Source organism: Branchiostoma belcheri, unplaced genomic scaffold (assembly GCF_001625305.1).
Source record: "Branchiostoma belcheri isolate BF01 breed outbred unplaced genomic scaffold, Haploidv18h27 scaffold41, whole genome shotgun sequence".
NCBI lineage: Eukaryota > Metazoa > Chordata > Leptocardii > Amphioxiformes > Branchiostomatidae > Branchiostoma > Branchiostoma belcheri.
This window is the reverse complement of record NW_017804032.1, coordinates 1,246,072-1,271,243: the sequence shown is the minus strand read 5'-3', so window position 1 is coordinate 1,271,243 and position 25,172 is coordinate 1,246,072. Positions and strand designations below refer to the sequence as shown.

Genomic DNA, 25,172 nt, shown 5'->3' with positions numbered 1-25,172 from the left:
AATAATAAATTCGCGAGGTTTTATTTTTTGCGAGGGGTCCGACTTTATTTGCGCTAAGTAGGGAAATGAGTTTTAGGCACAGGTTCCTCATCCCAGCAGGCTTTGCGCGTTTTGTACCATCTTTGATGTTCGTCAAGTTCGATGGTAGGTACCAGAAAAAGTTACATTTCTCTCTAAAATTGAAGAAATGATGACTCCGATGGGTGATTTTTAAAAAGGGGGGATTTCAAGGAGCATAATTTGACAGGAATGTGACATGTTGGCCCAAAGGATATGATAATAAGGGCCGCGGATTGATCCGGGTTCGTCAAAGGGGTATCGCAGGGAAGCGGAAAATTGATCTTCGAGAATCGCCAGCAATTCCGTCCAGTTCTGGCCAAATTTTGACGTCCTCGAGCGTTTTACAGTGAAATAAGAGTAGCTGTAGTATAAGGTGATATCTGCGATGCGTTGATATGATCTTATCGGCTTTTAATTCCGTGAAAGTAGTTCCCAATGAGCGATGATATAAAGGGTGCAAGCAGGCCTGATGTGACAGAGAGAGAGGCTGTCTGGAAGCGGAAGAACCCTTGACAATTGTGCCGACAAAATCACCCTTTTTCAGCATTTTGACTGGTTCCACGGATCTAGAATTGTAGGTGTACATGCCTAGTTTTCTACAGTATGTTATTGGGGGACAGTTTGGCGTCAAAGTAGATTTAGAACCCGCAAATGTTGGGTCTTTGTGAAAGTGCTACGTATGTCCATTTATCTAGGTCAACACAGGTCAAAGGGTTCTATGTCGTCATATATATGCATGCTTTCCAAGTCTGAACAAACGACTCCTTTTTAGCGCATTCTCAATATGAAATTATAAGCGCTATCTAAACCCTTTTCTGCTATAGCACGAATCTATGGGACATTTTCTGTATGTTTGAATTCCAAGGTGTTCAATTGTCAAAATAACATGGAAATAATTTTAATTTCTCAAATTCATATTTGTAAAATGACATATTGCAGTTCATATTGGTGTCTAATTCTGAGTGTGTTGCATTGCTGTGATAGTGATGTTTATCTTTTGTGTAACTAGATCCTAATTCTAAATCTCTAATGATCTATAATGAAGGCATGTAAAATTTCTGTGTCATATTTAGAGTCACACATCATTCATGCATGTGTGATCATGGGTACAAATTCAGTCATCATCAAAATGACAAAACTAACTAGCGAGCAATGGTAAGTTATCCACAGCTTCGTCTTCTAGTAGTCCTCAAAGAAATTGGTGTATAACCTAACCTAGCCTAATATATATAATTTTATATTATACATGTACGCTGGTGAAGTATCTCACTTTCTTGGGACCATCTGAAGCCAAAAGAATTTGTTATGCTGTCAATAATGTCTCTGTATGCAGGGTTTGGCTCTACACTACAGAGCTACACACCGTATTATTCACGTTTGAAATGATTCTGTAATGCAATTGAAATATGAAACACATGATTGCTGTGTCGAGATTTCGCGTAAAGAGGGTACCAATTGTGAAAACAAGCAGTGAACATTTTTTAAGATTTACTTTCCCGAAGGATGCTAAAATGGGGAATTGCGGACAACATACCACAGTTCGGGGGTTGGTTTCGCCATTTTTGTGACGTACGACGTACAGTACGTTATACCACATGTTGGTGATGGGGCAAATATCACCTGAAGGCTATATTTTTGGTGGTCCATGAATTATTAATATGGAATTGATAAAATGCTTAACCATCATGAACATAGCAGTGGTTCAGGAAAAATATTTAAAACATCCAGAAACTTCCTATGCATGGGCACATTTATATTATAATCTAAAAAGTAGATAGTATATACTTGAATATTGATTTATGCATTATATAATGTGCATTATGAATTGGCTTAGGCACACGCACACATGTACACACAATTTTAATTTGGAAAGGCACTAGTCTGTCATGTTTGAATGAAGGATTTGTCTGGGTACTAGGGCAAAATAGATGCCATTTAGTTACCGAAAGTGCAAAGAGTGATATCTACATGTAAGTGACCTTTCAAGGTACTGATAGAACTGAAGTAATGCCACCAAACATATTAAAAGGAAAATCTGGAAGGTGTTGGCAGGTCAGTGGACTCAGTGCAGTAGATTATTGGTGCCTGGTGGCATTAAAATTTAAATGGTGACTGTCTGTCTAACAAGATACAAATAATTTACAAATAACAGGTTGACGAATTCTTGAATGTAAAACAATTCTTAGTACAGATACACCCCAGTTGTTGAAATGTTTAAAGTAATGAGCATTGCATTGAAAATTGAAACATTTTCGGGACATATTTGGTAGTTTGGCAATGTCCCAATAGTTGGACGCTACAGGAATACCAGCCTACCAGACATGGCTGGACCTGCCTTCAAAGTAACAAGGATCATTTGGCTCCAACCATTCAAAAGCCAAATGTCCAGTCATGCAGAAATTTCAGACTACTGTCATCAAAGGTGTGATGTTGAACTCTTTGTTTCTGAAAAGACAGAGTAAGAGACAGTGAAAATTGCTTCCTGTTGTTAAAAAAATGTGATTTTTTGCTGCCAATTTTTTTTAATTTGACTTGAAAAACTAATTATATCATTTCATTAGACAATAGATTTACACAGCAGTTGCAATTGGTTGAAGGTGAAATGCCATGTTATATTTTGTCCACAGAAAGACCTACATAAAATTCTGTCAAAAAGATAATTAATATAACACCAAACAACCCTACAAGGAGATCTGATATACCGATAGATATATAGATACATGTATGTATAAAGTAGATATTTAAAAAAAAACACCATGGTGTTGCCTGAGGCATTTTAAGGTATTGAAGGCAACATGATCATGAAAAGACCCAGTCAAGAGAATTGATGTTAAACAAGGATCATGATTTGTCAACAATTTTACTGCTATTGTGGGAACATTAAAATGGTCAAATTAACTTGGATTTAGCATTTGACTTTTAGGGTACTATTGCAAAGGTAAATTTTTTGTAGGTTGGATAATTTGGTGCTCCAACCAAGGTACATCTATTGTCTAGTATGTAAATGTTTATAGGTGTAAATATGATGCCAATTTCCCTGTAGACATCAGAAATACCTGCACCTGCATAATTTTACCTCACTAACATGCATATTTCAGTTGTGTTTCGAGCCCTGCCATACCATGTCGAAAAGTCAAGACATAGTAGATTAGTAATAGTAGCAGTAATGTCTGCAGTAAGGCTATGGGAGCTATGGCAGTATGGGGCCTTTTTTTATCCCCAAAAGTCATGTACACAAATATGGTAACCTTTCTTGTCTCCAGCTGCAGCCTATTGAACGTGTAGAGGGGATGCCCTCTTGTGCGAGCTGCGCCTATGGCCGACCAACCTAGTCACCATCCTGGGGGGTCTTTGCGGCGGTCGTCACGCACATCGGTTGTTGCCAGGAGAGTTGAGTCGACCAGCAGCCGGAGCAGCAGTGTCAGTAGCAGTAGGAGTAGCAGTAGTGCCCTGTCTGGGCCAGCCAACTCCAAGAGGTCAGTTATGTGATATACTGTAAATCACTCTATATTCGCGGTAGCAAAACTTTGTGGTGTGAGGAAAATGGACATGTTTCCGGAAGGTGAAGAAGAAAAAGTCTGCGTATTAAATGTGTATTTGTAATGATAAATTCGCGGTAAAGAAATGACTGTGAAAAACGCGAATATGACAGAATTTTGTGATGAGTACATGATGTATTATGCTTACAGACTGGTACTCCTTTGAAAGTATTGTATTTAAAACATTCTCTCCTTTGGAGCCAAAAGTTACCAATGCATGCATTGTGTGACCATGATCACACCAAGTCACCTAACAGCACACATGTTCATTCTAACTGTGAGCTGTGACAGCATGCTAGAGCAACATGAAGTGTCAGGGCCTGCAGTCTGCAAGACTAAACTGTGGGCAGTATGGACTTCTTACAATCAACAAAAATTTATAATATACCAGTACTTAATTACGGTTCATGTAGACGTGCCTCACGGTGCCTGGTGAAATATTCACAACCGATTATGTACTCATAACTTGTCATTACTTCTAGGCATGAAAGTATTGTTTTGGGTGGCTGAGTTGTGGGTTTGTGTATATGTTTCTCCAGACAGAGTAGGTTGACAGAACTTGGGTGGGGAAGATTGACAGGCAGAATTACAGGTCAAAGGGCCCAGAGTTAACTTGATTTAAAACGCAATGCTCAACTAAAACCCGTAATGGTTGTAAAGTTGAAACTACTTGTGGTAGGCTGTATGAAATCCAGGTAATAATTTCATGGAAGTCAAATCAGGGAAACTTGAAGTTTTTCTATTTTTCTACTCCAGGTCTGAAGTAGAGCCTAATTCAGATTTGACAAGTGGAAAAAACTCTGGGCGAGGCTCCCACAGAAGAGGCAAGAGCCAGGAAAGAAAGAGGCAAGTTGGTTTGTATTCAGGAATGGAGGAGGAAGGTCCCAGGTGTGTAGGCAGTTCAAGATTATCTCCAAGTCAACATCGTTCCTGTTGTAATGATGACGTTTGCAGGCATCCACTTTTGATGTCAACTAACTTTATTTTCTTTTTATTGACCCGAATTATTGACGGAGCTGTGTATACTAGGAAATTCATCAATGGAACAAGGATGTTTCAGTATATTCAGACCAATTGTATTTTTGGGATCAGTGTTCAGGTACTAATCTGAATTGTCAACAAATTGTTTTGGTGAAGTTGTCAGTTGTTTTTGTAAGCCAGGCATCATTCTACAATCTCAGCTGTCTTGTTGTAAAGTTAATACCAGTGTAGATGTCAGTAAATACTGTAAATGCAGAAACTTTCACCATGGGTTTATTCAATGTGCAGAAGTCAATGCACCGCCAATATGTTCTTTGTATGTTTATTGCATTATGGTGTTGTTTCAAAAACAAATTCCCAACACAGCAAAATAAAACCACTGCAAAATTTCCCACATTTACAGTATTGTGTCATCTAAATTTCTCATTCTAGACCCAAGAAGTACTGCTAGCTCTAGACACATTGTGTAAACTCTTGTGGATTGGAACATACAGTGTTGAGTAGTTAGCATGTTTTGACAGTGTAAGTTTTCTTTTTACCCACAGGAGCACACGACATTCACCTTCACCCGATCGGTCATCTTCCCAGCCCGCCAAGCGGAAAGCTACGCACCGACCAGCGACAAAAGAGCCAGCCAAGAAGCTGGTCAAGACTGAAGTACAGACAAACTCTGTCCTTCCCAAACGAGGAGCCGGCAGGCTTCGCAAGGACTCTGCTTCTTCTACCGTCAGCAGTAGGAGTTTCACCAGTACCAGTACCAGTGAGAGTTCCCTCAGACAGGGAAGCAGTAACAAGGAGAGAAGACCGAGCACTTCCTCTTCTGCCAGCAGTGAAACTTCTTTGGTCCCAGGAACAAACAAGAGGGTTCGGAAACTCAGTGGAGGGACATCAGCAAAAAAGAAGAAGGATATCACTCACATTTCTGGGCAGTCCTCTCGTGGTTATGGTCTTAGGTCTCATCCTGATATAAAATCAGGATCAAAAGCTAAGACAGGTAAACTAAACTCTGAGAAGTGTTCAAAAGAGGAAGGTGCAAGTGGTACAAGTTCTTCTAGTGCTTTGCCATTGTTATCAAGTCTGCCACCTACCGGAAAGGGCAAGTCAAGAAAGTTTTCCGATTCCAAGAACCACAGTAAGAACTCGGGGAAGAACTCCTCCCGACAATCTTCCAGCAAAACAAAAGAAACCACAAAAAGCAAAGTGGGGAAGGCAACCTCCAAAAGTAGTTCCTCCGCGACCGGGGGAGAGAGCTCTTCGGCAAAGTCCGGGAGGGCTAGTAGTACTGACAAGGGATCAGACAACCGAGACTCTCGTAAGAGGGAGGACCTTTTCAATTCCAGAACTTCCGGTGGGGGAAGGAGAAGGGACTCTGAGGAAGGGAGTCCGAACTTTAACAATCTCAATCCCACGGTTAGTTTGTCCAGATCTAGACTAAGATCAGGAGGGAAAGAAGGGGATCCAGATCACCCTGGTCCCTCGGGGTTAGCGGAGCCGAAATCAGACAAGGGGAAAGGTAAAGGGAAGGGGAAGCGTCGCGACAAGATCCCGCCCGAGCCCGAGAGCTTGCGGCGGAGCGCAAGAAACAGAACAACGGGATCCTGTGCAAGCAGCAGTCGCCGGGGCTCGGGGCCGAGCAAGCGCAGTACAGCGGGGGCAGGATTGGAGGAAAACATGAATAATCCAAACGCAACTCAGGTGATTAACTCTGCTACTTTATTTCTGTCCAAACTAAAACAAGGTGTTATGGTAATTCTGCTGTTGTTGTTCTTTGTGCTTTTGGACAAACAAGCAAATCCAATGACAGTGTATCAGTTTTTACTGTACCTTTGTTATTTCTGATGTACACTTGCAATTGGCCTTAGGGCTTGCATTATTACCCTCCCAAAGAAGGTTATGTTGTCAGTAGCATTTGTGTGTCTGCCACAATAGTGTCTGTCTGTAAATACGATAACTTGAGAAGGCTTACATGAATTGGTTTGATATTTAGTAGCTGGGTAGATCTTGATGAGACCTCGAAATAATTAGATTTTGGGTCCCCTGGCAGCTTGTTATGGTATTGCAGTGGAACTTCCAGTTTTGATATCTTGCAATCTGGACATGCTAGTTACGGTATGTAACGACACCATTTTTACCTTACAGGATGGGACCGCCAACAACACTGGTACAACCAGGGCGTCGGAGGAAGCAACACAGGGAGCTATTGGAGGAGCAGGAGCGGGAGCCGTGGGGGGTGCCAGCGCCCTGGCCACCTCCGGAGGGGAGAGCGAATCGGATGACTCGGAGATGGGACGTCTGCAAGCCCTACTAGAAGCCCGCGGTCTGCCCCCGCACTTGTTCGGAGCCCTGGGCCCCAGGATGCACCAGCTCCTCCACCGTACGATGGGTGGGGGAGCGTCCAGCAAGGCACACACACTACTGCAAGGCCTACAGAGCGCCGACGAAAGCCAGCAGTTACAGGCAGTCATCGAGATGTGCCAGCTACTGGTGATGGGGAATGAAGAGACACTGGGAGGGTTCCCAGTCAAGTCTGTAGTGCCAGCTCTTATAACTCTGCTCCAGGTAGGGATTGCTATAGTATTGCTTAGGCATTGTTTTACCCGCAGTTGTCAAAAACCTCTTTGTATTTTAGTCATTCTGACCCCAGATACAATGACTATCTGTGCAATCAGTAGGTCGTCGTAGTATGTCATGGCGTGGAATTTTCAAGCAGGCTGTGACAGAACCAACCACCAACATGGATCTAAGACTGCCACAGTATTTCTGTAACAAGACAGCTGAATTTTGTCAAAATGTCAAAAAAAGCCAAGCAAAAAAGCTGAAAGTTATGGAAGTAATTTTTGCTAAGATAATTAGGCATAGACGTATTTTTCCTGGGTAAGATGGTTAAAAGAAATTTTCTTGAACTCTTTCAGATGGAGCACAACTTTGACATGATGAACCATGCCTGCCGGGCCCTGACATACATGATGGAAGCCCTACCCAGGTCATCCACTGTGGTGCTGGAGGCAGTGCCTGTATTCTTGGAAAAGCTGCAGGTATAAAATATATCAAGTGTGTTGTGCATTCATTGGTTGAACTGCTGATTGCCCTGCTGTCATTGGTTGAACTGCTGATTGCCCTGCTATCATTGGTTGAACTGCTGATTGCCCTGCTATCATTGGTTGAACTGTTAATTATGATGGACACTAAGCCTGACCCTGTTTCCTCAGGTGATCCAGTGCATGGATGTGGCTGAGCAGTCCCTCACAGCCCTGGAGATGTTATCTAGGAGACACAGTAAGGCCATTCTACAAGCAGGAGGTAAGATATCAACTTAGCAGTGTTTTCTTTTTTCATTAAAGAAACATGAGGCTTTTCTGTATCGGTGTGTCAGTTTATCTTTGTCTAAGAGGTGGGTTTGTTTATCTGGTTCTGCAGACAGGGTAGATTGACAGCTCATAGGTGGGGCAAAATTGACAGAGTGAGGTCAAAATGTCAGACACGGGAAACAGGGTGAATGTTAAGGTCGCAGAATCTGGTCAGGAGCCAGAAAAGTTACTGGTCGCCATGGGGGAATTCAGGAAGCTGGTGATGTCCTTCTTCGGCAGTCTGAAATGATCTTTGGTTTCTTGCTAATATTTGAAATAGATTTAGTGTGGGTACTGTGCAGGTAAATGTTGCAATCTAACTACATTGCATGTATTTGTATTGACTCAGGGCTGGCAGCTTGCCTCCTGTATCTGGAGTTTTTCTCCATCAATGCCCAGCGTACCGCCCTGGCCATCGCTGCCAACTGTTGTCAGACCATCACCCCAGAGGAGTTCCACATGGTACAGGGGTCCCTGGCACTCCTGTCATCAAGGCTTCAGCACCAGGTACTTTTTTTCATTTCAGGAAAAGAAGTATTGCTTTGGGTGGCTGAGCTGTGGGTTTGTGTGTCTGTCTGTCTAGAGAGTAGAGTGACAACATGAGGATCGGGAAGATTGACAGCCAGAATGACAGGAAGGTCACAGACACACAGGAAGTATGGTGAACTTGAAGGTCACAAAAACCCCCAAATGCTTCCCAGAAGTCTGAAATCAATGATTTCTTGTTCCTCTTTGTCAGTACACAGAGAAAACTCATTCCAAATACAGGTTTCATGGACAAACTGTACAGAGGTGTAGTAATAGAGAAGATGATATGTAAAATTGAATGATAACTGGGGAGAAGATATCATACACCACTAGTTAAGCATTTTATCTCTTCATAAAGACTACGGCTCTAAGGAATATCTTTAGTTATCTTTTGTTATTAGTACAATGCTTATCTTAACTCTCCCACTATAGGACAAGAAGTCAGTGGAGAGTGTCTGTCTTGCATTTGCCCGACTTGTGGACAACTTCCAACATGATGCCAAACTGCTGAAGGAACTGACAGCACATGGTCTACTCACCAACATACAGCAGCTCCTAGTGGTGTCACCACCAATCATTAGCACAGGTAAATCAGTGCTTGGATACAGGTACTGGGGTTTAGGTACAGGTCCAAATAATTCCAGAAGTGATGTAAAACCTTTTTGAATTACACCATACAATCTCTTCTACAGTTCTTACGTATTCTTGGAATCCCAAAATACTTCCTGGAACTTGTTGAAGTCTGAAATTTGCTATTTCTTTTTAAGTTATTGAATTAACATGCTTGGAATTTTTATACAGTGTCTTGAACGGTGTATCAAGGATAGTTCCCCCTTCACTTGTGCACATATTTCAACATCTCTGTTGCTGTGCTGTTTCAGGCACTTTCATCATGGTGATCCGCATGCTGTCCCTGATGTGTGCCTCCTGTCCTGAGCTGGCCGTGCAGCTTCTGAAACAGAACATCACAGACACCCTCAGATACCTGCTGGTCGGCCCGTCCGAGCCCCAGGCCAGTAATGAAGAATTTGAACTACTCCCTCGAACACCTCAAGAACTGTATGAGATCACATCCTTAATAGCGTGAGTATTGCTTGCAATTTTATGCTGCAGTCTTACCTACTTGAAATTGTACCTTTGATTACTTACGGGTACTTAAGAATTGTTTTGGGTGGCTGAGTTTATGGGTTTGTCTGTCGAAATAGCTTTTGTTGCATGGTGGGAGGGAGGTGATTTTGACATCCCATTTTGTCATTGACCTGTGAAGTGAACTATTTCTATGTAGAAAAAATTATGTGGACCATTTGTTATAAAACCACTCTTCTGAACTTGCTGTTCACAGCGAGCTGATGCCAAAGCTGCCGTCCGATGGTATCTTCTCGGTGGACGCCATGCTGAGAAAGAACAACAACACCAGTACAGACGAGGCCATCTGGCAGTGGCGGGACGACCGTGGCGTCTGGCACCCGTACACGCGCATCGACAACAGAATCGTAGAGGTAGGACACTGTTATATTGTCAATCAACAAGTATTCGCCAAGGTTTTACGTTCATGAATTTTGCAGTGACCTCTTGCAGCGGCTTCTTGTAATTTGTTCTGTTACAGCAGTAAGTTGGAATGAGAACCAGTCAATATTGCCCTAAGGAAGACAGCAGAAGAACTGTCAAACTGTTGGCATGTAAATCTATTGGTTGTACAAGCACTTTATTAACACACCATGAGTTTTGTAGAGAAATTTCGAGCTGCATAAGACCGCACATCTGGACTGTAAGGTTTGATCCAGTCACACCAGGATAGACCACTACTCTTTTCAATAAGTGTGGTGGGATCTTTAACGTGCTTGCAGTGTGGCTATCCTTAAACACAGGATCTCCTGCTTTACGTCCCATCTAATCTTGTGAGGAAATAGGAATAGTAAGTGCCTTTCTTTCTCAAGGGCACAACACTGGGACCTGATGGAATTTGAACACAGAACCTTGCGACCATAGCATAATGTCCTAAACATGTTTGTTGCTACAGGCTGCACACCAGTGTGGGGAAGATGAGATTAGCTTGTCTACCATGGGAAGAACCTACACCATCGACTTCAACTCCATGCAGCAGATAAATGAAGACACAGGCACAGCCAGGCCTGTACAGAGGAGACCCAACCAGGGAGGGACCAACTCTTCAGGTACTGTCTGTCATTACAATATTATTCAATCAGGTATTTCCCCCTGTTCATACAATATATTTCCCATGCATTCATGGATACCCAAAATACTTCCCTTAAGTCTGAAACTTCCTATCTCTTGTTTCCTCAGTGTCCCCAGATGAAGTGAAAGAAGATGCCCGTGCTGCTGTGTTGAAGGAGGATAAAGAGTTGGCCTCTGCGTTTATCCGTAGTCTGTTTGGGGTGTTGTATGAAGTGTACAGCTCCTCCGCAGGACCATCCATCAAACACAAGTCCCTCCGAGCCATACAGAGGGTCGTGTACTACGCTGATGCCGAGCTCCTCAAGGAAGTCCTGAAATCTTACGCTGTATCAAGGTACACATTAATAGTGGGACAATCTTAAACTGTTGACTCATCACTCAAAACACCCATATGTAACAATTAACTGTAAAGTTTTCTAGAAAACGGGTAAAATTGTTAACAACTTTCAAATTTTAAATTGTAGGTAGAATAGTTCAATTTAGGTTCTTATGATTGGAATATGAAATAACAGCATTTTACCTAAAGCCCACATTGAAGTAGGGCTAGATCGTTGGCTTGGTATTTGCAGTAAGTTTTCTGGTAAATTGCAATGTTGTAGGCAACAGAAGAAAAATGATGTCTCACCCAGCTGGTCTTTGCTTCATTTATTTTTTCCCATAAATGAATTAAGATAACTAAGATGTAATTTTGTCACTGCTGTAAGGAAGAAATAAAGTAATGAACAATGTCATGTTTCTACTTCAGCCATATCGCTGGGATGCTGTCCTCCCAGGACCTGAAGGTGGTGGTCGGAGCACTTCAGATGGCTGAAATCCTCATGCAGAAACTTCCCGACATATTCAGTGTCTTCTTCAGGAGAGAAGGTATGTCCAGTCATCGTTAATCATCTCCTTGTCCATTTACAACATAAAAAACAGTGTTGTATATAGACCCTATGCCGTGGTGGTAACATGGCAGAATTCAAGAGACACTTCTTAACGTCACCATAAATTTGACCTTGTTGCTGTCCAGGTGTGATGCACCAGGTGAAGAAGTTGACCAAGATAGACACGTCGGTTACCCCAGCCAGCTCCCCAATGAAGGAGTCTGCTCCAGGACCCTCCCAAGAACATGAGCCAGAGGATATCTATGCTCCACCCAAAGGGTAAGTTCTCTGGTATAGCCACTGCCTTTCAACACACAGGACATGGTTTCCTCTTTGTTTTTAAAAGCAAGATATAAGGCCAAGTCTGTGAAAATGTAAAAAGTTCTACTTGTCCTGGAAGTACCGGGTATTGTTTTGGGTGGCACTAACATATGTTAGGTTTGTATGCATGTGTTCCAAAGTGAGTAGGCAGAGATGTGTATTTGTCAATGATTGACAGGGTTTTGACCCAATATATATATGCCCTGGTTCAAGGATGTAGTTGCCAGAAATGTATGTATGAAACATAAACCATGCTGTAATAGCAAAGTAAGTTTAAAAATGCATGCTATGATGTCATTCATAAACACAAACTATATGTACTTGCGAGCAAATTTGACATGTCTGCCTTCTTGGTTTTGGTGTTGAACAGGAGACTGAGTGATGCCATGAAGAGAAAGTCAGGTCCCATCCCTAAGACAAGAAGTGCCAGAAGAAGATACTCTCCTTCTGCTGAGGAGCCTTCCAGCCCAGTGGCTGAAGCCCTGGATGTCTTCACACGATCGTCGGGAGCCAAAGGATTTGGAGGGAAAGGAACAGGAGCGAAAGGGAAGGGCTCTTCTGGACCAGGTGGGACAGTAGACTGTTATCTTATAGTTATAGCTGTAGTGGTAATTGTTTTTTCAAGGCTTTAATCCAGACATGGGGATTAATATTCTGACACTTATTTTCACTGCCAGGTACAGAAGTATTGTTTTGGGTGGTTTATGGGTTTGTCTGTCCTAATTGCTTTTGTCTGCCCTAATTCCATACTGGGTGGGAGGTGATTTTGACAGTTGATTGATAGGGAGGTCACATGAAAGTGGTCTAGCACATGCCTCCAGGAACTGGTGCAATACCCAATTAAATGACATCATACAGTCCCCCTATACAGTTCCCATAGCGCTTCCTACAAGTCTGTTAACTTGAAGGTGATGAAAACCCCAAAAAAGTATAAAACCTGTGATTTCTTGTTCCCTTAGGGAAGACAGGTGGCACATCTCCCAAGCCGTCCTTCCTGGCCAGTCTGAACCCCTCGCGCTGGGGGCGGGGCAGCACTGGTAGTACCAGCAGTGGAGCATCAGGCTCACCTACAGACAAGAATGCACCAAAGGTATGTGCACTAACATCGACAAATATTCACATCTTTGTTCATGTGAATTGTGATCATGGTGGTTTTATGTACATGTAAGGACATATTCACAGTGTTGTGAATTTGTGGTAGAGAAGTCACTGCAAAAATAAAACCACTGAAAGTTTCAGGATTTACAGTGAGTGCTGTGTTGCTTGACACCTTGGTATCAAACTCATTCATGTGTAATAATTATCCTTTTTTTGTGCATATACTGTTTTGAATTAGCTGTCGTTGCAATGTCCTGAATAAAAAAAAAGATGATTATCATTTTAGAAATGAGTTGAAAATTGAACCCAATGTTAAGCTTACATATGATTTTAATTTCTTACAGGACAGCTCCAGTCTTGGTCTTCCCCGTTCTTCCAGTAACCAAGGCCTAGCTTCAAACAAGGAGAAGATTAAACAGTGGATCAAAGACAGAGCCACCAAGTTTGAGAAGGATTACTTCAGCCATGAGACCCAGGGGATCAGCCACCCTGCTCTGGACGTGCTGAGAAGACTGTGTGATGCTGTGGAGAAGTTAGCTCTGGAGGTAGGGTGCTAGTCATTACAACAAGCATTTTAATTAATTTTTTTAGCTTAAAGCTATTGTTTTGGTTGGTTGAGTCATGGGTTTGTCTTTCCAAATATACTTGGTTTGCGGTTCACGGCCTCAGAAAAATAGACATGTTTGCGGAACTATATGTTCGCAATAGCAGCAGGTACAGAAATAAGAAAACTTGGCAAATTATTTGTTCATGGTAATGATAGGTTTACTTACAGAAGTGACCGAGAAAACCGCAAACATAAAATTACCGCATAAAAATCTTGATTTATAGTAGCTTCCATTACATGGTGGGTGGGAGATGATTTTAACAGTTGATTGGTTCACACTTGAATTTAATCCAAGATGTGCCAGATGGGAGTGTGTAGTATGCAAAGTGGTGTAATACCAGATTGAATTACAAGGGACGAATGACATCTGTGAACTGGAAGGTCACAAAATCCCAAAATACTTCCTGGATGTCTGAAATCTTGTATTTCTTGTTGTTATACAGAAGGACAGAGGGATTGACTGCCTGGTAGACATCAGCAGGATCGTGACTGACTCGGACGTCTCGCCGTTTGAGATCCAGCACAGCGGTCTGGTGAAGTCCCTCCTGGCCTACCTCACCAGTCAGAGTGAGAACGATGCCGTGACTCGGGCTGTCCGACTCAAGAGGTTCCTGCATGTTTTCCTGGACTGCCCTGTAAGTACTGAGAAGTTTGCACCACTGGTATTGAATTATTGTTTGGGGTGCCTGAGTTGTGGGGTTGCAAGGTGGGTGGAAGATGATTTCAACAGATAGATGATTGATAGCAAAGTCAAGCCTGAAGGCGATCCAGCATATGCCATTTGGGAATGAGTGAGAATTCAGAAAATGCTGTAATACCTGACTAAATTACACCATACAAACAGATTCTTATTTTGCAATATGTAATACTGAAGAACATATTTTTTTATATACCACTAGAGGCAATCAAGAATCAAGCACACTTACAAAGTGTGAAAAGCTTTTGAGTAATTCTGCTTTGTTGTCATTGTTGCACTATTGTGTTTTAAACGGTAATGTTACAAACATGTTGCAAATTGCTGACTCTTTCCCTATCCCGATGTTGTTGCAGGCCCCAGATGGCACAATGGTGGTGAAGAGTGTTGATCCCAGTAACCAGCCAGCGTTGTTCCCCCTGGTAGCCAAGCTGAACGGCTGTATTAACCAGCTGGAACAGTTCCCTGTCAAAGTGCACGACTTACCAGGGGGAGGGGCCGCCACTGGAAGGTATGGAAGAACTAACTGTGCAGAGTAGTCTTGAGAGTATCTTTTTAAGTTAACCAGTAGTTTAGCAGCACTAGCAGACTTCGATGCCATGATTGTTCTACTTTAGCCATACAAATTTGATTTGTGTATTTTGTCTGGCTTTTTGCAGCATGTCAATGAAGTAGGCAGGCTAAAAAAATCGGGTCTAGACTGTCATCCTGTTATAGTCTCAATTGCTACTACAGGAGCCAAAAAGTCCACATATTAGGCTGGTTTATAATTCAAGCACTGAATTTGGAACTTTAACCAAATCACTGTATTGGCAAATTGTTAACAACAAGGAGGACAGGAAATTTTTCCAACTGGGGGTGCGAAAATAAGAATATTTTGGAGTTTATTCAGGACCTGAATACCGGTAGGACATGTATTTTTTTTTCAAATCGCAAAAAAAATGTTGCCTTAGCATAATTGTACAGAAAGTCTTCAAATACTCAAATATCACAGTATAACTGTTCTTACCTCAACTCTTTGTTTAACTAGTCTATTATTGCTTGTATCCAGGGGTTCCCAAGCATTGAAATTCTTCAACACACATCAGCTCAAGTGTCAGCTCCAGAGGCACCCAGACTGTAAGAACGTTAAACAGTGGAAGGGTGGCCCTGTCAAGATTGACCCCCTGGCCCTGGTACAGGCCATCGAGAGATACCTGGTTGTCCGCGGTTACGGTAGAATACGGGACGGCGAGGACGAAGACAGCGACGAAGACGCATCCGACGATGACGTTGACGAATCTTTGGCAAGTGTTTCAACCGTAAAGTCACATCCATACATTCCACTTCTTGCTTGAAGTGTCACACCCTGTCCAAATGTTGTACCAAGTCTTCACTTAAAAAAAAACAATATAAAAACACAGCATAGCAGTTCATAGGCCTGCCGATGGTATACACTCTAAGCCTGGATGCCAGCCTTTTGAGCTTTAGTATGCTCTCTTTGTTTCTTCCTTGCTTGGACCCATACATATTCGGATAGATGCCCTGATTGGCCAAAAGTCAGCAGTATAGGATCATCCAATCAGGAGAGGGCCTGCCGATGGTGACACTTGAATTAGCTCATCACGTCTTTTTGGCAGGAAAGCAACAACAAGAGTTAAAAAGGCTGGCATCAAGGCTAATACATACCACAGGGTTCTATGGACAATGTTACTGGTACAATGTATGGATTGGCATTTGCAGTGGCCCTATATGCTGTGATACTCTATACTGTCTGCTTTGTACATGGGTGTAAGGTTTGTGCCTGCTCGAATGAGAAGAATGCTGTCTTGTCTTCCCACTACAATCCTGAGTGTTGTTGTGTCTGGCTGCTCTTCAGCCTTTTTTTTTGCTGTGAAAAAGTTTCCATGGATGAAGACATATTAAACCACATACCACATCCTAAATCACACACACCACGTGTTATACAGCTTGCTTACACTTGAAAGATGTTTCTGCATGTAGTGTTTTTGCTCTTTGCTCTAGAAAGCAGAATATCTGTTCTGTGCATATAACACCAGACTTTTGCAACTTCCATTTGTTACTCCACAGTACATGAAAACCCAAAACACTTTTCACAGAAGCCCAGCTTACTTCTTAGAAGTCTAAAACTCTTGTTGAATTTGTTATGCTCATGATTTTGGTCATAGTAAGAACTAGCAAACAACCAAAGCAAGTAGATTATTTCAGTATGTTCTAATTTTGCCCTTTCCATCTTCTTGCCACCCTAACAGATGGCCACCTTCTCTGGGCCGAACGTGCGTCACAGACTGCAGTTTTTCCTGAGTGACCACTTGCTTCCCTACAACATGACTGTGTACCAGGCCATACGGCAGTACGGCCAGACGACCGAGGAGGACAGGGAGACAGACGACGAGTCCAACCCACTGGGTAGAGCTGGGATCTGGATCAAGACTCATACCATATGGTAAGCTTGCTCACTGAGGACTGAAAGTTTGTGACAATTACTTACATAATGATACAGAAGTGTTATTTTGGGTGGCTGACTTTATGGTTTTGTCCGTCTGTCTTTACTTATTGCTTTCAGTTTCATGGTAGGTGTGAGGTGATTTTGACAGTTGATTGACAAAGGCGAAGGCATATGCCTTTAGGAAGCAGTGTAATACCTGATTGAATTACATCATACAATCCCTTTCACTGTTCCCAAAACTCTTCCAAAAGGTCTGTGAATGTGAGGTCTGAAATCTTTGATTTGTTGTTGGTCATAGCATGATATCACATGTACATTGTTGGGTTTTCCCTCTCTCTCAGGTACAAACCAGTCCCCTTGGATGAGGACAGTAAGACAGAACTAGTGGCCGCTGCCTCAGCTACCAAGAAGGGGAAAGGCACTTCCCCCAACAAGGGGCCGGCCAAAGTAGCAGCCAGGAAACACGACGAGCTGTGGAATGGTAGCTACCACATTCATACCATGTTCTAGTACTTCAGAACATCAGTAATTTTTATGCAGTTTATGCTATTCACTTCCAGATATGAAAGTAGAGTTGTGGGTTTATCGTCTCTGTTTGAGCTAATACCTTAGTTGCATGGTGGGTAGGAGTTGATTGATATAGACAGCTAACACCTGAAGGTGATTCAGCATGCACCAGATGGGAGTAAGTGGGCAATATTTGGAGGAATTCAGAGGGCTGTGTAATACCCAATTGAATGACATCATACATTGTACAATCCCCTCCACATTCCAATACCCAGAACATTCCCAGATGTCTTTGAACTTGAAGGTCATAAAAACCTTGGCAGTTTCTGTACTATGATGATTGCAATTCATCAACCGTCTTGGTGGTTTGTTTTTTCTTTCTTCCAGAGGGAGTGTGTCCAGCTCCTGTATCCCCCCTGAAACCCCTGCTGGTGCCAACCCTCCCAGGAAATGTCCGAATCGACGACCCGTCCCTGGAGGTCATCTGTTTAATGAGGGTGATCCATGCCCTTAACAGATATTGGTACACATTATTTGAGGCAAGTTTGGGTCTTACTCTATTCTTCCACTGACAGATTTTTCAAAGGTATGACAAAATGTTCTGAGAGTTAGATAGATGGATGGTTTGTAGGGCTGTGTTTGTATTACCTGTTAAAATAATCTAGGTACAAGTCCAGACCTGAACATCTGGTGTACCTGTACCTGAACAAAAGAAAATATGAGTGAACACCATTTTTTACACTAAAGATTAACACTAAGAATTACATCTCAAAGATGACAATTTTTGAGAATTTTTTCTGCCCTCCCTCCCACAGAATGCACCCACAAAGCCCATCCTGCCCCCAGCAGATTTCATCAACAGTAAACTCACAGCAAAGGCCACAAGGCAACTCCAGGACCCTCTTGTCATCATGACTGGCAACCTCCCACCCTGGTTGGTGGAGATAGGCAAAGCCTGGTGAGTCATACTGGAATATTTTTTACACAAAATTCATATTCCATTAACTGTGGTTAAATGAGTTGTGGATTTGTGTCTCTGCTTGTCCTAGTACTAGTAACTTAGGTTGCATGGTGGGTGGAAGATGATTTTGATAGTTGATTGACAACCTCGCATAATGTTTTTCCAGCCCTTTCTTACTTCCATTTGACACGCGGCAAACCCTTTTCTACATGACGTCGTTTGACCGAGACCGTGCTATGCAGAAGCTGCAGGACAGCTCGCCTGAAGTCACCAGTACGGACTCCACAGATAGCAGAGTGGCCCCCAGACTAGATAGGAGAAAGGTACATCTATGGCTGTTCTGTGCAGCGGCAATGCTATGTTGTACTGGTCTTGTTTTTGTTTGTGCAATGTTCGGAACTACATTCGGATTCAGTTTAGCGTGGCTGAGCTATGGGTTTGTGCACCTGTGTGTCTGTACAGAGTAGGTTGAGAGCACATGGATGGGGGAAATTGGCAGACAGAATGACAGTAGGTTAAGTCTATATCTTCAACACTGTGTTTATTCTGTTCCTTTCTCACAGAGAACCGTTTCTAGAGAAGACTTGTTGAAGCAGGCTGAGTCAGTTATGAATGACCTTGGTAACTCCAGGGCCATGTTGGAGATACAGTATGAAAATGAGGTGAGCAAACTGCTTAAACTCGATACCGCCATCCCCCCCGCCCAAAGTAACAGTGCATTGTTGTTGTTATGACCTTTTGATTGAGCCAAACATCTGTTTTCTTTTCACATAACCAGTAGATCCTTTAGATCTAACACACCTGTTTTGTATAGTATGTACAACCTGTGTAAGACCTGACTGTAAAGTTTCATCCACTCACACTGGGATGGACTCCTACTCTTCAATGTGATTAGGGCTCTCCTCATAGGGCTGTGTCCAATCTGTATCTGTATAGCCGGTATAACAGCCTTTCGGCGTAACGCACCATTGAATCTAAACAAAATCTAGGTACTCATTTTCACAGAGTCCTGTGAGGAAATGGGTCTAAAATGCCTTTCAGAATGACACACAACATTGGGTCTGCTAGGGATTTGAACCTGGAACCTTTAGATTTTAAGTCAAATACATGTACATGTACCCTAACTGTACATGTTGTCCATGTCAGGTTGGGACAGGGCTAGGGCCGACCCTGGAGTTCTATGCACTGGTGTCTAGAGAGGTACAGAGAGCAGACCTGGACCTGTGGAGAGGAGAGGCTGTGCCACTCCCAGACTCTAAAGGTGAACAAGCAACAGTACCAGCTGAATGCCTGCTTAGCTGCAATGCCTCAGGGATGGAGACATTTTTCCGTCATGTATGGAAGGAGTGCAGAACAAAACTTTGCACATATTGATTGAAGATGTGTCTTTCATTTTTATATGCCTTCTCCATTCATGTCCAATATTTCTTCAACTCTACTTAAGATTTTTGCTGATGATATTTTGCTGACTTGTTGACATCGCTTGTTTGTCTTTCCCACAGGGAACCAAGACGGAACTTTGTATGTGCATTCCTCATTGGGACTCTTCCCACAGCCCTACGGCAGAACAGCCAAGCTCGGTCACGTGACCAAGGCTAAGATCAAGTTTAGATTCATAGGAAAGTTCATGGCCAAGGCTCTCATGGACTCAAGAATGGTGAGCAACATGCACAACTATAGTGAAAATGACTGCCAGGCAGTAATGTAGAGGGCTCAGTACACCTTTACAACCTCTCCTCTCTGTATAGGAATGGCTTGTACAGATATGGTTGACAGGTACTACAGAGTAGGTTGACAACACATGGGGGATGATTGACAGGTAGAATAACAGGACCTGGCTAAAGATCAGGAAATGGAGTGAGCTTGAAAGTAGATTGACAGCACATGGTTAGATTGACATACAGAATGACAGGAGGTCAAATGGTAAACTAGGTCACAAAGACCTCAAGTACTTCCCAGAAGTCTGAAATCTCTGATTTCTTGTTTCCATGGTAGATATTGCCCTTTGCTTGTCATGAACTTGAGTAAAGTACATGTATGTCTTTTTTGTGGACTGTCTTCCTTACCTTTGTTTCATGTTTTGCCACATCGTTGTTGCAGGTTGACTTCCCACTGAGTCTGCCGTTCTACAAGTGGGTGCTAGGGCAGGAAGCCTCCCTCTCTGTCACAGATATACAGGTTGGTTTGTTTCACATTACCAGTAAACTGTCTTTAGGCATGACAGGCCAGTTTTGTACATAGCTGCATATCCTTACAAGCTGCATAGTCACAACATTTACATTCTTAGTCAACAACCTAACCTATAATGTATGGTGCAAACATTTTTTCCTTGCAGTATCTGGACCCAGTTGTTGCCAAGTCAGTGTCCCAGCTGGTGGACGTGCTCAGGCAAAAGTCTCGTCTCCAAGAGGACAAAGCACATGTGAGTACGCTGCAATCTGTTTCTGTCAAGTTTTTGTGTATCAATGTCTTGTTGTGGATGATAAAACACTGTATCAATGTATTTTCTTACTTCTGGTTGCAGAAGTATTGTTTTGGGTGGCTCAGTTTATGGGTTTGTCTGTTTGGCCTGATTGCTTTTGGTTTCCTGGTGCTGCCTACCCCTGGGACCCCACACAGCAGTAGAATCAAAGCCTGGATAGTGAATGGGTAGGAGGTGATTTTGACAGTTGATTGAAGGTGACCCAACAGGTGCCTTTTCAGGAAGTGGTGTAATACCCCAATCAAAGTACATCATACAACTCCCTCCACGGTTCTCAAAAGAGGTCTGTGAACTTGAACGCCACGAAAATGCAAAATGTAATTTCATGTGTTCTCCTTGCAGACTGCACAGAGCCTGCAGCTGGCCCTGGAAAGCCTGACGTTAGACGGGTGTAGAATAGAGGATCTGGATCTGGACTTCACGTTACCTGGGCACCCCAATATAGAACTGAAGAAGGGAGGCAAGGACATCCCTGTCACTATACACAATCTGGAGGAGTATGTCAAGGTATGAAGGGATGGAATTCTGTTGCAGAATTTTCTTAAAATAGAAGTTGAATTCTGCTGTTATTACACTGAAATTAATTACACAGTAACATTTACATGTATGTTCACATTCCTCCAGCTTGTAATTCACTGGACGTTGATAGAGGGCGTTTCAAGACAGTTTGAATCGTTCAGAGAGGGATTCGAGTCCGTCTTCCCCATGTCCCATCTGCAATACTTTTATCCTGAAGAGGTAAGTGAATTAGAGCAGCACAGTACAGGATTCCATGCTTTGCTTCATCCTACAAATGTTGTATATGTATGTTGTGACTATATTCATGTGCCATTTGTACGATTAACAGTTAGTAGAATATTCATCAATCAGTGACAGTGTTTTTTAATGATTGATGAATATTCTACCAACGTAACCGCCGTTTCTCACCAGCTTGACCAGCTGTTCTGCGGGAACAAGACGGAGCCGTGGGACATGAAGATGCTGATGGAGACGTGCAGACCAGACCATGGCTACTCCCACGACAGCCGCTCCGTCAAACACCTGTTTGAGATCATGAGCAACTTCGACAGCGATGAACAGCGAGAGTTCCTGCTGTTTGTTACAGGCAGCCCCAGACTCCCAGTTGGAGGTGAGTGACTTAAACCAGCTGGTGTAGCTGACTTTGAAGCTAAATCTTAGAAGAGAAGTCTTAGTTAGCCACAGTTTATTTCACAAAATGGAAGGAAAAAGCTGTTATGATTGGAAGTGAGTGGGACGAGACTGCGTTACAATTCACTTGATTGAAGGGGTTGTAGGTAAGCCCTGGGTGGTAGGATGTGGTTTGTGGTTGCTAGAAATGTGGTTTGTGGTTGCTAGAAATGTGTACTGTGTAATCATGGTATGAAACATTACCTTATTTTTCTCCTGAAATGCAGGATACCGTGCCCTGAACCCTCCCCTCACCATCGTCCGCAAAGCCGTGGAAGCACCAGAAAACCCCGACGACTTCCTCCCATCTGTCATGACCTGTGTCAACTACCTGAAACTCCCAGACTACACGTCCATTGAAGTCATGGCCAACAAGCTCCGAACAGCTATGAAAGAAGGGCAACACTCCTTCCACCTCTCATAGTACTCCCTGAAGTAACATGTCATTCGATTTTTAGTATCCTTTTTGTTGCCATCACACAGTAAGCCACCACAGCCCCCAAACTGACCGTCAACAGCACAATTGGTGGTGTTGAGAAGGTGTTACAGATGAATCATTAACAAGGGCATTCCAAGGGACGTTGTGGCATGGCATTCGAAAGAGCTCACATGTATGCCAAGTCATCCTCAGAAGGCAAATAAAAGTCCACCAGGGGCAAATGACTGACAGACCATTCATTATGATAGTGTTTTTCAAGGAATATGATTCCATGAACTGAAATTGTAAGAATTGTATATTGAGACAAATCCATCATATTTTAACCTTCCTTCCAAAGTACCACATTTCACATCCAGAAGTACAGATACGCAAAGTACAAAATTCTACACAAGGCTTGAAACAACGGACAGCTTTGAACGTTTACTATGTCGCAGTTCACTGCAATCTGCATTGTACTATGTACAAGGTCAACTATCCCCCCTTCAACTCCATTGTATGTAACTAAAACTTACCCTTATGTTTTCCACAATTGTCGCCAATGTAGAGATGCATATCATTTTTAACACTTTGTTCAAAACACATGAAAGTTTATCAAACTGTTCTCCAACTCAAATAATTAACAAAAGTGCTTCAGTCAAAAATTTCAGTTATTCTTTGAATAGGAGAACAGTTTAAGTTACATCATCTCCATTTTCACTCCTGTATTTCTATACTGGCAATGTCTTTTGCAGGCAAATCTATCACTATAGCAATCCTGGCACTTACTGTCCTTAGGATTTTTCTCTTATCCAGCCAGCTTCAACATTGTAAAGGTGTCTACGCCGTATTTTCTATGCTTCGCAAAACATTCGGTAAGTTACATATGCCTTGAACAATCTGTGACTTTCATTCCTGACTTCTTTAGGTAGCCTAGTAAACTAGAATTACACTATGGTTCTTCCAATATCAGCTTTTGGGGACTACAACACTTCACTGCAGTTCCCTATCTCATGTTGAAATACAAACATTACCAAAAACCATCAACAAAACCTGAAATCTTTAAGAGTCTGTATAGTGATACTCAGTTAGCAGTGGTTAGGCCTGTTTTGGAGACTTTTTTTTTTAGCTTTTATGGCATATTGTTAGGCCTTCTATTTTGTGAGTTTCTCTTCGGGTATCCGAAAGGTAACAAAATAAAAAGCCTGACAAAGTGAAAAAAAATTCAACTCTACTTGGAGAGTAATACCGGTATAATGATAACGTACTAAGTCATGTAAAATACCACATACATACATACATCTGGAAGTGTGCCATAAAGGTATAGTATATCACGAACACAGTACATCACTACTTCACATGTTACATCCAAATTAGTCAGGCATGTACAACATGTGATAACCAACTGCTTGTGACATATTGAGGTGTGCTATGTGAACACAACTCTAGCACCATGTTTTCACCAGAATTGTCACAGACATAGTCAAAAATGGGTCAACGCAATCTTACTGGTCATAACTGTATTATCTAGTAGGGGGGAATAACTATATGGCTACGGAACAATTGTGGAAAACATTTTATTTTTACAGAACTATCCGCACTAACGTTGCAACTAACAAAGAAGTGTTCTTGTATACTTGACAATGTACTTCTTCCTACCTGACAAAAAAACAAAATACTGTTCCCAAGTCAAGTGTGTTTTTAAGTTGAACAGCATTTCATATTATTCTGTCAACATGGAGTCTTCTGTTGCATTTTCACTCCTTGTCGATGTGCTTTCGTGTACAGGCAGTTGCAAGCTATGTACAGATTCGAGGTTTGGTGCCTTGATACAGCGTACTATGGAAAAAACAAGTTGCCAAGGCTTCAGACCATTGCTGGAAAAAAAAAAGCACATTTCCTGGTAACAATACATACTAAACAGTCAAGTATTCTCTTTTCTTGTTCGCCTTTTACTTTATGAATTTTTTGGATGTGTCTCCTACTCTATCGATGCTGGGTATTTTCATGGAAACAAATGACAGCAATAACTATGTGCAAACTTGATAAACAATTGACAAAGTTTGTAAGTGCTGCCAGCATTGCAAAAGCTGTAATATATTTATTTCCTCATATTCTGAAGCTAAGTGAGGATTTACAAAAGAACGTTGAAAAAGGAAAGTCTTTTCACTTGTTACTATTCTGTGTAGTTGAGTTAGTTCAAGGTATAAATTTGTTCATTTTTGTCTTGTCAAATTTAGTGTAGTTTTGCCATTTCATTTGTTAAGACGATGTAGAATTGTGTATGGAGATTGATCAGCTCCAGTATGGACATTTTCAACTCAAAGTGGAATTAAACTTTATTTGCAAAATGTCCGCAAAATATATTTCCAGTGTTCCTTTCTGTGTCCTGACTTAGTAAGTTAGTACATGATAAGGAATGTAATACTTGTCAGTACTTTCGGCCTGCGTATGGAAGTATTGTTTTGGGTGGCTGAGCTTTGAGTTTGTGAGTGTGTCTCATCAGGCAGAGTAGGTTGACAGCATGTACATGTAGTTTGGTTTGAAGATTGACCAGCAGAATGACAGGTCAAAAGGTCAGAGTAAATGGGGTGAACTTGAAGGTTGAGAAGTTGAAACCTAGATTACTTTGCAGATGTCTTGAATCTCCGATATCTTACTCCAAGGGCTGTGTTACATATGTAGAAAGAGACTCATCTTTCTAAATTCTATAAAAACCCCTGATTTCAATAAATGCTGTCAATATACTATTACATTATACCGATGATGACTGAACTGGGTCCAGAATACGTTAATCTCTAAGCAGAGGTAGGAAGGCGAGGATCAGAGATACATGTACAAACGCGGGCCACTAGAAAGACGTAGAAAATGCCTCATAAACACGCGTAAATGACTGTGCCGAACCCTCCATCTGCTTAGATTGCAGAGTCGAG

General features: G+C 42.2%; 1 protein-coding gene across 5 annotated transcripts; it reads left to right on the top strand.

Annotated features, from left to right (window-relative positions):
• Positions 1-46: 46 nt before the first annotated feature.
• On the top strand, positions 47-24,590 carry LOC109477763 (E3 ubiquitin-protein ligase TRIP12-like). 5 transcript variants are annotated; one of them, XM_019779116.1, is made up of 35 exons: positions 47-144; positions 3,324-3,536; positions 4,356-4,445; positions 5,126-6,275; positions 6,720-7,139; positions 7,493-7,615; positions 7,790-7,880; positions 8,277-8,434; positions 8,888-9,041; positions 9,337-9,538; positions 9,798-9,954; positions 10,476-10,629; positions 10,760-10,985; positions 11,397-11,515; positions 11,664-11,796; positions 12,209-12,405; positions 12,798-12,928; positions 13,281-13,481; positions 13,987-14,178; positions 14,594-14,748; positions 15,289-15,538; positions 16,490-16,683; positions 17,028-17,167; positions 17,581-17,732; positions 18,009-18,151; positions 18,321-18,477; positions 18,718-18,816; positions 19,301-19,415; positions 19,657-19,811; positions 20,255-20,332; positions 20,490-20,576; positions 20,979-21,143; positions 21,261-21,374; positions 21,567-21,765; positions 22,052-24,590. In XM_019779116.1, exons 2-35 carry the CDS (start codon positions 3,376-3,378, stop codon positions 22,246-22,248), a joined length of 6,459 nt encoding a protein of 2,152 aa, XP_019634675.1. In that variant the 5' UTR covers positions 47-144; positions 3,324-3,375; the 3' UTR covers positions 22,249-24,590. The 5 variants fall into 5 exon arrangements, with proteins under 5 accessions (XP_019634675.1, XP_019634672.1, XP_019634674.1 ...); XM_019779113.1 differs by having other exon boundaries at positions 68-144; positions 4,356-4,487; positions 22,052-23,413; XM_019779115.1 differs by lacking the exon at positions 47-144 and adding an exon at positions 179-634.
• Positions 24,591-25,172: the final 582 nt, after the last annotated feature.

Coding starts and splice junctions, on each gene's coding strand:
- LOC109477763 (XM_019779112.1), top strand. CDS start 3,376: ATGGCCGACCAACCTAGTCACCATCCTGGGGGGTCTTTGCGGCGGTCG. Junction 7,140..7,492: donor CTCTTATAACTCTGCTCCAG/GTAGGGATTGCT, acceptor GAACTCTTTCAG/ATGGAGCACAACTTTGACAT. Junction 9,042..9,336: donor ACCACCAATCATTAGCACAG/GTAAATCAGTGC, acceptor GTGCTGTTTCAG/GCACTTTCATCATGGTGATC.